This window comes from Myotis myotis, unplaced genomic scaffold (assembly GCF_014108235.1).
Source record: "Myotis myotis isolate mMyoMyo1 unplaced genomic scaffold, mMyoMyo1.p scaffold_m19_p_34, whole genome shotgun sequence".
In the NCBI taxonomy this organism is placed as follows: domain Eukaryota; kingdom Metazoa; phylum Chordata; class Mammalia; order Chiroptera; family Vespertilionidae; genus Myotis; species Myotis myotis.
In genome coordinates, this window is record NW_023416340.1 from 1,967,943 (window position 1) to 1,982,540 (window position 14,598).

The window sequence follows — 14,598 nt, forward strand, 5'->3', positions numbered from 1 at the left end:
GGGGGCTGAGGGCACCTTGTGAACAGAGGCATTAGCCAGGGGAAGGGAGCAGACCCCAGACAGGAGCGAAAGGGAGCAGTCCCCTCCCCCATAGAGAAGAAGGAAAAATGGGTATTTATCGTGTGAGTTTCCCAAATGACCAAAAGAGGGACCTCGTCAACAACTGTGGGAGCAGGCTGCCTGCTCCCTCCTCCCACCAGCCCCCCAGAGTGCACCACGGCCTCCGGCGGAAAAGGAAATCCCTTCTGAAAGTGCCTCATCCACAGTCACTGGGTGTGGACAGTTGCTCTGCACGCATCTTTCTGCTTTGCCTTTTCGCAGGTGCTTTTGTGAAGAGGGAAACGCATTGTGTTCGGCCGCTGTTAGCTTGATTCTAACTTTTACGTACTTAGCAACAGGGCGCGGAGGCCTCCATCTGCACGCTTGTCCAGGAACACGCTTACGAGGGCAGCCCGAAGCCTACAACTGCCCTGTGGGGGACGGGCTGTTCTTAAGTCCATTTCACAGATGGAGAAAGCAAGGGTGGCTTAATAGGTGAGACTCACAGGTATTTGTCTCCAACTGTGTGCTAGGAACGGGAGCTGTAATGAGGAGGGAAAGGGGACATGATCGCCCCTTCTTCGTCTTTAAGCGGGGAAATTACCCATCCTGGGTTAGTTGGGACGGTCCAGGTACACCTATTGACCCAGAATAAGCAATAGCTCCTCCCCTCTTTTACTCTCAAGTGTCACTGTTTGGACAATAAAGTATACCGTGACCCTACTTATAGACCTACCTGTACAGCAGGAGAGACAGAAATTAATCAAAGGATTGTACAGGTAAGTTAATAACCACAGTTACAATAAATATGAAGAAAAAGCAGAAACCATGTAGGGAAAGCAAGTAAGGGGACTTGTCACCTCCTCAGAGGTGACAGGGAAATAGTCAGTGACACTTAGGCCGGGGAAAGGAAAGTAAGCCGGATGAGCATTCCAGGCTTGGGAACGTCAAGGGAAAAAATTAAAATTCTGCATTGTGTTTTACACTTGCCCTTGCTATAATCACCATTTAATATTATTTCTATTATTGTCGATACAACAAAGAAAACACGTGTTGTTTGCTAACTGCAAGAGAACCTGGTGAGTTTTTATACTGGCTGAATTAACTATAACACGACCAAATAAAGGCAGTAGATAAGTTAAATATTTAAAATGTTAACTTCCTGAAGCATGCAGGGAGTAAATATAATTTAATTTCCTACTGGAAAATCCCAAGATTAAAGGCAATAGAACAATTGCCCGATGACTAACGGTTCAGTAAACGCTCACAAGTGCGTGTCACAATTTTAGGCTGATAAGATGCAGGCTAGATAAAATTCTAAAAAGGAAAGACTTCACTGCCATCCCTGGCTAATAATTAGTCTTAGTATCATGAGGAACCTGACGTGCAAGTCTTTACGAAACACTGAGTGTTTTGTAACCTTAAGGCTAAGATGCAAAGTTCCTGGATTTCACAAGCTTCCTCTGTTTGAAACTGTGTGCCATGTGTACAAAAGTCCCCTCAGGGGCAGGGCAGTCAAAGCATCTTCAAGGGCAGCCAGAAGGGCAGGTGGCAGGGGGACGCAGGAAGAGGGAGTGAGCAAGGTGAGGCAGGTGAAGGCAGCCATGGGGAGGAGCTCGGGACCCTTCCTGAGAGTCATGAGACGCCACAGAAAAATGTGACTTGCCGGGTTCCAACCCCAGCAGGTCCAGGGGTCCCCAAAGGTGTGGATGGAGTTGGCGAAGAAGGAATGACACGGAGATAGCGTTCAGTTGATCAGCAGCCTAGCCAGGATCTCCAGCCAGGATCTCCAGCCAAGTTCTGGTCTGGATCTCCAGAGAGGTTCTGCTTCAGATCTCCAGCCAGGTTCTGTGTCCATGTTCTTGCTAGATTCTCCAACCAGGTTCTGTCCAGGTTCTCCAGCCAGGTTCAGTCACCAGGTTCTAGTCAGGTTCTCTTGCCCATTTCTGTAGTCAGGTTCAGTCCAGGATCTTTTGCCATGTTCTCTCCAGCGAAGTTCTTCTGTCTCTAGAGAACGTTCTGTGTAGGTTCTGTGCCTAGGTTCTGTCTCTCTTGGTTCCGTATTCTAAGTTCTGTCTCTTGCTGTCTTATTACATCTGTATTTATACCAGTTGATTCAATCCTATCAATCTCTATTACAAAGGTTAGGGCATTTCTTATCTCCATTCCAGGGAGTAAAGATTATGTAGCTTAAGCATGATTGTTCCTAGTTAAAGTGATTAATTACCCGCCTGGCACTTAGTTAAGAGGTTTTATTCCCTCCCTAACTTCAGGGGAAAATCCCTACCTGGGGAAACAACCTTTTTCAGAAAGGTGACCTTGGTTAAAACACATAGTGCCAAGAAGGTGAGAAAACACCTCAAGAACAGTATGCCATATATGCCAGGTCCTTTGAAACAGCAAGGATGGACCGGCTCCCGGCAGTGACTCATGCCCTGACCGGTTTGGCTCAGTGGATAGAGCATAGCCCTGCGGACTGAGAGGTCCCAGGTTCGATTCTGGTCAAGGGCATGTACCTTGGTTGCAGGCACATCCCCAGTAGGGGGTGTGCAGGAGGCAGTTGATCGATGTTTCTCTCTCATTGATGATTCTGACTCTCTATCCCTCTCCCTTCCTCTCTGTAAAAAATCAATAAAATATATTTTTTTAAATGTGACTCATTTCTGAAGGTGACCTCCAGGAAAGACATGATCAGATCTGAGCTTTGGACTCACAGGGGCCAGGGTGCATGCTGGGAGGTCACTGAGCAGAGGGGAGCAAACTCCAGGTTCTAGGAGATGGTGACAAGACCAGGGTAAAGATAGTGGAAACAGACAATAGAGGTCTAATTCGTAAAAGATTCAGGAGGCAACAGCAACCTGCCTTAGAGGTGAACTGAATATTCATTTAATCATTTGGTATTTATTGAGCACCTGCTACATACTGGCCATTGTTTTGGGTTCAAGAAACAAGAGGGAAGAGAATAGAGGTTGGTCAAGGATGGTGCTCAGATGTAAGGCTTTTGTAACTAGAAGGTGATCTTATAATTCCCTTAGGGACTCCTGAAAGAGGATTCATTTTGGAAGAAAAATTCATGAGCCATTTGGGGAATCTTGCATTTTAAGTTCCTCTGGGACATCCAAGTGGAGATGTCAAGTACACCAGTGAACACACAGGATATTCAGTTGAAAGTTCTAGGCTGGACATAAAAATCTGGAAGTTATTTGCATTTCAGTGGTGACTGAAGCCATTGCCTGGATAAGATCACCTGGCAGGAAAAGTATAACAAACAGGGAAGAATGAGTGAAAGGGAGAACAAAAGACCAGCCAGAGAAGCAGAAGGAAAATCAAGACAGTCTTATGACACAGAAGCAAAGGGAAGAGAGTATTTCGAGAAGGAAGTGGTCAATTATGTCAAATGCTAACCAGTTGCCTGAGATCATCCAGTTAATAAGTGGTAGAGCTAAAATTTAAAACCAGGTCTTCTCTAGCCAGTTTGGCTCAGTGGGTAGAGCGTCGGCCTGCAGACCAAAGGGTCCCAGGTTCGATTCTGGTCAAGGGCACATACCTTGGTTGCAAGCTCCTCCAAGGCCTGGGCCCTGGTCAGAGCATGTGCAGAAGGCAACTAATCAATGTGTTTTTCTCACATCAATATTTCTCTCTTTCCTTCCCTCTTTCTTCTACTCTATCTTTAAAAAAAAATCAATGGAAAAATATACTGGGGTGAGAATTTTTAAAAAATAATAATTAAAATAAAATAAAATTTAAAATCAAGTCTAACTATTTAATAAATAGTGTTGGGACAAATGACCAGCCATTTGGAAACAAAGTTAGATCCCTACCTCACACCATATACAATTATAAATGCTAGCCAAAGTAAAGGTGTAAAAGTAACACACACACACAAAAAACAATATTTTTTAAAAATAGACAAAGATTTATCATCTTGGTGTGGAGAGATTTCTTAAGGCCTTATAGGAAACACAGAAAGTGTAAAATAAAAAACCCAAGAGGAAAATGATTTGAAAAGATGAACAGCCCTAGCCAGTTTGGCTCAGTGAATAGAGCCACGGCCTGCGGACTGAAGTATCCTGGTTCAATTCTGGTCAAAGACACATGCCCGGGTTGTGGGCTTGATGCCCAGCAGGGGAGATGCAGGAGGCAGTCAATCAACGATTCTCTCTCATCATTGATGTTTCTCTCTCTCCCTTTCCCTTCCTCTCTGAAATCAATAAAAATATTTTTAAAAGATTAACAGTTTGCAGAAGATGCTGCAGTCATGAATATGTAAAAACATGAAACCCTCTCTGATGTTCAAGATGATGCAGATAAAACACTAATAAGATACCATTCCCTGGGTTGATAAAGCATTTTAAAACCGATCACATGGCTGTGGAAAAGAAATACGAATGCTTTTTTGAAGTGGTATTTGGCAATATCTATTCATAAATGTAGCTCTGGGTGCTGGATACATGGTGTGTTCACGATGTGAAAATTAATAGAGCTCGCCACGCTACTAATCCTATTAACTCTATAAATTTGTTTTATTAACTCTACAAAAAGTACATCTGAACACTGTTCTGTATGTACGTTATCTTTCATGCTTTTAAAAAGAACTGAGACACAAAATGTACATATCCAATAACTCAGCAATACCAGTTATGGCATTCTTTTCTCCATTTTCCAAATTGATAACAACAGCAAACACCCCAATTTATTTTTAAAATGGACAAGGGAGATGAACAGGCAATTGATAAATCCAAATTCAAATCCAAATGGACAGCAAACATAGGAAAATACTCATTCTCCTGAGTGTCCATAAAAATGCCAATTAAAGTTACAAAGAGCTATCACTTCATGCCCATTCCAGATAATAAAAGCATAATATGCTAAGTGTCCGAATGGTCAACCGCTCGACCAGTTGCTATGACGGACACTGACCACGAGGGGGCAGACGCTCTGATCGGTAGGTTAGCTTGCTGCTGGGGTCCGGCCAATGGGACTGGGCAAGAGGAGCACGACAGGCCCTGGAGCCCCCCCACAGTCCCTCCCCAGCCTGCGGGCCCCAGTCGGCCCTATCCGGTGAAGCCACAGAATAGGGCCTGCTACAGACCAAGAGCTGCCACAGCCCCAGGCTGAGACAGGGTCTGGGACAGAATCTGACAGTGATGAATCGGTACCAGAGCTCGAGGAACAAGACTCCACACAGGCAACCACACAACAAGCCCAGCTGGCAGCGGCGGCTGAAATCAGTGAAGAACCAGTCCGTGAAGCAAAACAGAGCCGGAGTGGAAAGAAGGCACGGAAGGCTGTGTCCAAACTGGGTCTTCGACAGGTTACAGGGGTAAGCAGGGTCACCGTACGGAAATCTGAGAACCTCCTCTTTGTCCTCACAAAGCCAGATGTCTACAAGAGCCCTGCTTCCGATACCGACATAGTTTGGGGGAAGCCAAGATCGAGGGTTTATCTCAGCAAGCACAGCTAGCAGCGGCCGAGAAAGTCAAAGTTCAAGGTGGAGCTGTCCCAAACATTCAAGAAAACCCACAGGCTCCAGCTTTCAAGAGGAGCGTGAAGAGGAAGAGGCCGACGAAACAGGTGTGGAAGTTAAGGACATAGAACTGGTCGTGTCACAAGCAAATGTGTCAAGAGCAAAGGCAGTCCGAGCCCTGAAGAACAACAGTCATGGGACTGTAAATGCTATTACGGAATGAACAGTGTAAGTGCCTAAAAAGGAGGACCCTGTTTTGTGTGCTTCAAAAGAGTTACTGCAGCTTGGTTCGAAATGTGCACTGTGTCTATCATTAATAAAGTGATGGCTTCTTGTGGGATGAACTCAGTGGGTGCTTGGTCTCTCCCCCCACCCAGAAAGCATGAAGACTTTAGAAATGAAAGCACGTGTATTTCTCTTAAGACCTCAGCTTCAGCTGAAAAGATTTAGGCCCACAGGTGACCCCTTAAAATCTCAGCCTTTTCCCTTCCTGTAAGAAGGAAAGCATTGTCTGCACCAGGCTATCTGTTAAGAACTTTTTTTTTAATCTTTATTGTTGAAAGTATTACCTATGTCCTCTTTTATCTCCCATTGACCCCTTAGAGCTCACCGCAGGCCTTTGCCACCTACTGTCTCTAGGACCTTCTTGTCTTCAGAGACGACAACTGAATTGTTAAGTTTCTTGTTTTCAGTTTCTTTCCCAGATGTTAACCGTGATCACATGCTGATTCTTCTTTATTTAATAATCAGCTCCTTCTCTAACCTGCAATCTTTCTGAACACTTTGGACCTTATCTCTCCTTTATGAGAGTCAGTGCACGTTGGTTACATTTTGACACCTAAGAGCTTGATAGAGGATTGGAGAGATTGCATAACAGATGTGATGAAATGACCACACTTTGTATAACATCGGAAGCTACCTTATGAAGGGAAGGATTTGGGCGATTATGTACAACTAGAGGCCCGGTGCACGAAATTTGTGCACAGGGGCCTCGGGGGGGATGTCCGACTGACATCCAATCTGGGAGCCCTTGGGGGATATCCGACTGACATCCAGAGGAGTGGGCCTAAGCCGACAGTCGGGCATCCTTAGTGCTGCCACGGAGCCAGTGGGAGAGGCTCCCGCCATCGCCACTGCACTTGCCAGCCATGAGCCCAGCTTCTGGCTGAGCTGTGCTCCCCCTGTGGGAGCACACTGACCACCAGGGGGCAGTTCCTGCATTGAGCATCTGCCACCAGTCGTTCTGCTGTCCTGTCGAAACCGGCTCTCTGACATCCCCTGAGGGGTTCCAGATTGCAGGAGGGTGCAGGCCAGGCCAAGGAACACGGGAGTTTAGCCAGCTGGGGAGGGACCTCATGAGGGCTCCAGGGTGTGTCCAGCCCGTATTGCTCAGTCCCAACCAGAGGGACCCTGCAGCAAGCTAACCTACCGGTTGTAGAGTCTGCCCCCTGGTGGTCAGTGCACGTCATAGCGAGCGGTGGAGCGGCCTTAGCATATCATTAGCATATTACACTTTGATTGGTTGAACGGCCAACCAGTCAACCGGACACTTACCATATTAGGCTTTTATTATATAGGATGCAAACACTCTGCTCTCACACATTTTAAACTACAAAGTAAATGATGATTAGGGTAGTCTTAATCATGCTAAGACAATGAGTGAAAACCAGAACTGTACCAGGAAAACATACTTGTGATTACCCGGTTTATGATGAATATAAATAATGCTATAGAAGTCCTAAGAAGAGTAAAGTCAAATTTTCCAGGTTTAGGTTGTTAATATGGGCGAAGGTAAAGCATGGACTAGGAAGGCTCCAAGTAACTTAGAAGCAAGAATCTGAAATGAGTAACTGATATTACACCTAGAAGGAATGTTAGAAAGGAAAATTAACATTTAGACTTTTGGATCTAAAATTTATAGACATTTTATTGAATCCAATCTTCTAGGTTCCTATGGGAGTATTATTTTAGTGATGTGAAAGCTGAAGACCAAATAGGTTAAATGACTTCCCCAAAGACAGTCACTAAAAGGATTGTATGTACCTTTCCTTTGTGGCAGGCTATCCTGGAGAAGCACAAATTGACTTCTGACTGAGAATGATGTCCTGCTTCCATTTCACTGGGATACAACGGATTCGTTTCATTCGGCTAACAACAGGCCCCTTGGCTGCCAAATCTGAGGCAGCCAGTAATTCTCGCTTCAGGAAGAAACTTAGGGATATTCACTCATAATTTACTCATCCTTCCTTCTGTACAGTTAACAAACTGCCAATTCTTGGTTACTTTTTTAGAGAATTGTATTGTTCAAGGCTATTATAGCCACCAGCACTGTGGTTCTGTTTCTTCCCACCTCAAGGACCTTGCTGTTGCTAACACTTCCTTACATGATTCCCATCCCTTAATCATTTTTCCCACCGTCCTTGAAAGGTACAACTAACTTCCTTTGTCACAGAATGATTATGGAGTGTATAGTTCAAACCTTTTGAAGAGGAATTACTCCTTCCTGGTTCGCAAACTGATTAAATACCTGCATTCAAATATTTGGTAGACCATTTAACAATGATATCTTAACATCTGGCTTCATCTACAAAAATAGACCTACTACAAAACATAGGATTGTTGAAAGTATTTGCCAAGTATCTGAAACTGGCACAGGTTTACTAAAAGACTTTTATTTTTTAGGGGGGGGGGAGGGAAATGGAGTGGACCAGTTTAGTTCCTTAGCTATACTCTCACCATGTTGTTACCATTCACTTAAAAATTGATTTTTTAAAGTATTAAATACTTGAAAGGATGTAGATAAAAGGCTGTGTGTACATCTGGTTTTTAAGAAAATAAGCATTACACCCCCCCAAAAAAAAATAGAAAATAAGCATTGCAGTTGGGGACCCCGTATGCCCTTTCTCAATCCTCTTTCCCTCCATCAAAGGTAACCACTATCATAAATTGGTTGTTTAATTTCTTAGTACCTATTTTATGTATCCTAAAAAAGGTAGCATTCTGCAAGTTTGGAAACTTTAAATAAATTGTATATTATACATTTAAAAAAAAGAATAAACTAGATGTAGTAAGTTGGAGCAATGTGCATGAAATATTAGGTGACAAAAGGCGAAGTGATATGCATGGTTTGGTTTTTTTTAACTAGAGGCCCAATGCACAAAATTTGTGCAAGGGTCTTGGCCCCCACCGCCACCGCAGCCGCCTCCTGTGCCCTGGCCCCAGCCCGCTGCAGCGGCCGCCTTGGCCCTCGCAGCCCCAGCTTCATCCAGAAGGCTGTCTGTTCTAATTAGAATATTACGCTTTTATTATTATAGATATTTGTCCTTATGTATGTTTGTAGGTAGTGGAATATATGGTTTAGAACTTAATCTCTGGAGCTAGGAAGCCTGTGGCTAAACCCTGGCGTCGCCATCTTCAAAGGGAAAAAATGCCTCTGGGCTTGTTTCCTTGGCTGTAAAAGGGGGTTCGTAATAACATCTACCTCACAAACCTGCTGGGAGCAGATGATGAGGTAATTCAGGAAAAATGCTTAGAGATGCCTGGTGTGCCACTCCGTGATATCGTGGGTATAAGCATGATCTACCTGAGCATGGAAAATATGGTGGAAGAAAACATTCCACACTGTGCTCATTGGTGACCTCAGGTGGGCAGAGCTGGACAAAGTAGGACACAGGTGATTAACATTTTGCATCAATTCAACTTCTTAAAGCTAGCATGCGTTATTTTTGTCATTTTTTTCATGGTGTTTTATTTCTTTTTTTATGTATTGGTTTTGGGTGTACAGCTTAGTGGTTAGACAAGCATATACTTTACATCGTGTTCCTACATAGTTATGACCATATTATTGATTATACTCCCTATGCTTTACTTCTGCCCCCCTGACTATTTTGTAACTACCAATTTGTGCTTCTTAGTCCCTTCACCTCTTTCACCCAGTGCCCCAACCCTTTTGTCTTTTTTTAAAATATATTTTTTATTGATTTCAGAGAGGAAGAGAGAGAAAAACATCAATGATGAGAATCATTGATTGGCTACCTCCTGCACACCTCCCTCCAGAGATGGAGCCCATAAGGGCATGTGCCCTGACCAGGGATGGAATCAAACCATGACCTACTGGTTCATAGGTCGATGCTCAACCACTGAGCCATGCCAGCCAGGCTGTCTTTTTCTCCACCTGCCCCCCCCTCCCCCCAAAGTAGCAGGAAAGGACGATGAGCAAACTAGGCAATCTGCTCTGAGCTCACCACGTGCTCTAGGAGGGAGTGGGAAAAGGGTCCTGGTGAGAACAGAAGCCCCAGGAAAGCCTTCTCCCCAACAGGTGGTCCCATGCCATTGGCTGGCGCTGGGCCAACGACTGTTCCTCTCCGGCCCACAGATCCCCGCCTGTGCAGCATGGAGCTGGGAGGGGCACCCACGTAAAGTATGTTGCTTACCATCAGGACAGATAGGAATTCAATGCCCAGTGGTGCTTACCTGGCACTATGAGTCAGGCATCCTCTGAGGGCTCAAGGCTGTGAACCCATGTAATCCCACACTGACGCTCTTATTAAATCCCATCCCCATTTTGCAGGTGGGGAAAACTGAGGCACAGAAAGGTTAGGTCACTTGCCTGAGCCCACACACTGGGATGTGGCCGGAATTCAGCTGCAGGCAGCCTGGCTCTGAATCCATGTCTCCCCAACATGACTTCCCTTCTCCCTGCCTCGGTGTACTCAACTGTGAAATGGGCTTCTCAGTACTCACCTCCGCGATTTGCTGAAAGGGTTACATGACTTGGGCTTGGGGTTGGGGGTGGGAGAACTAAAACAAAGGGCTGCCTGTTGCAGTCTCTGCGGGAAAGAGGAAGTGGCCTGGGGCCTCTCTCTGGAGAGGTGTGCAATGTCCCAGGGGGAGGAGACAACGTGGGCAAGGATCCAGGCCCTGGGTCTTCCAGAAACCACAGGGCAAAGTGCCCAGGGGCCAATGCGCCGCTCCCTGCCCCTACTCTCAGCTGAGGGGCCCCTTGACTTTCTCCGGGGTTCCCCTTTCCCGCTTCCCTCCGGCCCAACCACTCGCATCCTGTTGCAGCTGAGACAGAGAAGGAAGCAGAGTCCGGGGTCCCTGTAACCTGCCAGGGTGTGAAGCAAGGCTTTCCCCGCCCTGAGGCCCCAGCATAAAAGGCAGCCCCGGGCACCCCTGCGCTCCTAGCCGACCCTGCGCGCCCTGCTCGCCATGTCCCGGCTCTGCGCGCTGCTCGCCTGGGCCCTGCTCGCCCTCCAAGGCCTCGGGGAGGGGGCGACAGAAGACGAGGCCTGCTGCGGCCCCATTGTGCCCCGGAGAGAGTGGAGGGCCCTGGCGTCCGAGTGCGCCCAGGAATTGAAACTGCCGGCGCGCTACGTGGTGGTGTCGCACACGGCGGGCGGTCACTGCGACACCCCCGCCTCGTGCCTGCAGCAAGCGCAGAACGTGCAGCACTATCACGCGCGGACACTGGGCTACTGCGACGTGGCCTACAAGTAAGTGCGGGGAGCGGGAGGGTGGCGGGGCCTGGGAGACAGCGGAACCCCCCCAGCCCCCACTCCCCACCCGGGTCTTGGAGCCGCCCCGCTGACACCTGCGCAGCTTCCTCCCCGGTTCTCCCGTCACCACAGGGGGCTGGGCGCGTGCAGGCAGCACAGGATGCTAGGAGGCGCGGAAGGGCTCAAGTTCAAGTTCAGCTTCCAGGAGGAAGGGCCAGGCTTTGCTGTGTTAGGAGGCTGGTGCCGGTCCCCAGCTCTGCTGTGGCTGCCTGAGACCCGGCCAGGCTGTCACCCTCCTCAGCCTCCTCCTCTGCAGTCAGGGGACAGGTCCACCTGATCACTGAACCCACACAGGCGAAGCACTTAGGACACCCCTGGCATGTAGCGGGGGCCCCAATCCGTGGGCTATGCCGTTAGGCACCTGCCACACGCCGGGCCGCGTGCTGAACGCTGGGGTGGGTGGGAATCTAGCCGACTGGATTTCGAGGCCGGCAGGGAGAAACAGGCAGCACAATGAACTCGGATGGTGGTAGAAGTGATGAACAAGAGTGATTGTGGGGGACCCCAGAAGCTGGGCTCCTTCTGAAGGGCAGGCTGAGGGACCGGCTTCCTGTTATGGTGGCTCTGAGGTGGGCTGGGTGCAGGGGCTGAGGAAGTGTAGTAAGCTAGGGGCAGGCAGAGGGGAAGGCCAGGAGGGGGGTGAGCCCATGGTGCCTGAAGGCCAGAGCTCGGCATGGAGGTAGCTGGGAGGAGTGATAGGCAATGAGGGAAGCCATGGGAGGAGCCAGGTGGCAGGGCCCCTCCCTGAGGACTCTGGCTGTACTGAGGAGGCAGGAGCCAAGGGAGGGAGGGAGCCTCCTTAGATACAAGAAGCCCCCGGAAACCGGGGCAGAAGCAGGGTGGCGATGGATCAGACCTGCCTCTGGGGCCCGTGCCCACCACCGCCCGTTCCAGTGTAACAGGCTGAGCCCGACAGGTTCGGAGATTCGGGGAGCACCAGAATCGCCTGACGGAAATGCAGGCCCCCAGGTCCCCCTTAGGGGGGCTTCAGGGGGGGGCTGTGGTGAGGCCCGGGAATCTGGGAACCTCACCTGGAGAACTCTAGAAGCTTCCAAGAGCATCCAGCTCAAGAGTTTACCATTCACAGGTTCAGCATAGAGGTTCTCCGCGTTCCCGGGGAGTAATGACCAGAGCCTGACCCACGGCCTCTGGCCTGACCACCTCACAGGAAAGCATGTTCCTCCGAAGTCTGTTTCTCAGATGTGGGGATTCAGAGTCTGATTCAAATGTTCTGAATCCTCCTTCCTTCCGCATGGCGTCCTCTCTCTCCTCTCTCCTCTCTCTCTCTCTCTCTCTCTCTCTCTCTCTCTCTCTCTCTCTCTCTCTCTCCCCCTCTCTCTCTTTGCCTCAGTTCTTCACCTGTAAACTGGGGCTCCAAGTGCACCACCTGGTGGTGGCGGTGGAGGTTTCAATCAGAGGCATCCTTCTAACAAACACACGACCAGCACCCACCGCCTATGCCAGGCCCGGGGGACACAGCAGGGCTGGCACTGGCCCAGTCCCGAGGGCCACTATGATATTGCTGGTCTCTTAAGAGCCAGATTCTGAGAGTCTGGCTTCCTGAGATCCGGTAGTTCCGACATGGGGGGCTGAGGCGGCAGGTTCTGCTTCTCTAAAGACGCTGACCTTCTAGTTAATTCCAACGTGCCAGGTCAGACTCACTCAATCAAGACATGTTGAATGAGAAAATCTTAAGGACCTGCCAGAATTGGGAACCTCAGAGGCAGGTGCTAGGGTTCCGGGGTCCGTGTCTGGTTGTGGCCCCGCCCTTCAGTCCCTGGTTCTGACCCCCAGCAGGCAACAGGAAGCAGGAGGCAGGCTGGGGTGAGGGCTCTGAGCTTCTCAGTGGAGATTTCTGAGGCAGGGGCCTCTGGGGCATGACTTTGGGCCATCACCTCTCTTTCTAAATCTGCTTACTCAGCTTCAAGGGGGTGGTGACAACAGTGCCTGCATCAGGGGGCCTCACATGAGGACTCAGCAGATCAAGAGCTCAACACATCCTCCAGGAGGCAGGAGAGAGCAAGGCCTCAGATCCTGGGGGTGGGGCTCATGAGGACCTGGGTGAAAATCCTGCCTCTGCCCCTGACTGGCTGTGTGTCTGTGGGCAGGTGTCTTTACCTCTCTGGTTATCTATAGAATGAGGCAGTAGTGACGCAAGGGCTGCTGTGTGGATGAAAAAGGTGCATCCAGAGCTGTGCTTGGCAATCTAGGGGCCACTACCACTGGGGAGAAGAAGGGGGCGGGTTGTGAGTGGCAGGAGCAGGCGCAGGGCAAGCAGAGGAGGGAGTCCTCTCCCAGAAAGCCCTCCTTCATTCCTCAGTCTCCTTCACCCCTCACACAGCTTCCTGATTGGAGAAGACGGGCTCGTGTATGAGGGCCGGGGCTGGAAGATCAAGGGAGACCACAGCGGTCCCACCTGGAACCCCAGAGCCATCGGCATCACCTTCATGGGCAACTTCATGGGTGAGTGGCTGTCCCGCCGGTCAGGACAGGGCGCCATGGCCCGGGGGGCACAGCACGGTGTGTAGTTAAGAGGCTCTGCCACCCACAAGCGCTGTGACTTTAGACAAGTGACTGCTTTTCCGAGTCTCACTTCCTCCTTTTGGGATAATGAGAACTGTCAGCCACAGGGTTCGGATGAGGATTAGTTAATCTATGTAAACGTTCTCAGGCCAGGCCCTGCCACCTAAGAAGTGCTTGCCAAGATCACTGTGTTGGGCAGGACCCAAAGGCCTAGGGCCGTGGTCGGCAAACCGCAGCTCGCGAGCCGCATGCGGCTCTTTGGCCCCTTGAGTGTGGCTCTTCCACGAAATACCACGTGCGGGCGCACGTACAGTGCGACTGAAACTTCGTGGTCCCTGCGCAGAAGTCGGTTTTCAGCCTGGGCGAGTCTGTTTTGAAGAAGTACTGTTGATATTTGGCTCTATTGACTAATGGGTTTGCTGACCACTGGCCTAGGGACCCAGGAGGAGAATGACAATGATCCTGACAGCCAGCACCTGCTGTGCCAGGCACCATTCCAGGGCTTTACATACACTAACTCGTCTTACGGTCCCAGAGCTCTGTGGCAGGTGCCACTGTTCTCTCCTTTCACAGATGGGGAAACTGAGGCACAGAGAGGTTAAGTCACTGGTGGGGAGTGGCAGACCAGATTCTGGGATCTAGCGGGCAAAGCTGGGAGTGCACAAGCCGAACCACTGCCCTCACTACCTCTGCCCTTCGAGGAAACCCCAGCTTAAATCCTGCCTCTGCCCCCACAGAGCGGTCACCCCATCCCCGGGCCATCCGGGCGGCCAAGAGTCTGCTGGCTTGTGGAGTGGCTCGGGGAGCTCTGCTTCCCAACTATGAGGTCAAAGGGCACCGGGATGTGCAGCAGACGCTCTCTCCAGGCGACCGGCTCTACGATATCATCCAAGAGTGGCCACACTACAGGGAGTGAGGCCCTGACCGTCTCTACCCCCCGTCAGAAGCCCCTGGCCTTCCCTCCAATAAAAGTGCAACTCCAGCTGTGCTCCTGTGTCTGCCACACGCCTC

At 49.5% G+C, this 14,598-nt stretch overlaps 1 protein-coding gene and 1 pseudogene across 1 annotated transcript; both read left to right on the forward strand.

The window, feature by feature from the left end:
• The first annotated feature begins 1,280 nt into the window (after positions 1-1,280).
• LOC118652761 lies at positions 1,281-5,738 on the forward strand (annotated as a pseudogene).
• Positions 5,739-10,541: 4,803 nt separating this feature from the next.
• PGLYRP1 (peptidoglycan recognition protein 1) lies at positions 10,542-14,575 on the forward strand. Its single transcript, XM_036302946.1, has 3 exons — positions 10,542-11,001; positions 13,406-13,527; positions 14,325-14,575. The coding sequence occupies exons 1-3, from the start codon at positions 10,718-10,720 to the stop codon at positions 14,501-14,503; spliced, it is 585 nt and encodes a 194-aa protein (XP_036158839.1). The 5' UTR covers positions 10,542-10,717; the 3' UTR covers positions 14,504-14,575.
• The last annotated feature ends 23 nt before the right edge of the window (positions 14,576-14,598 follow it).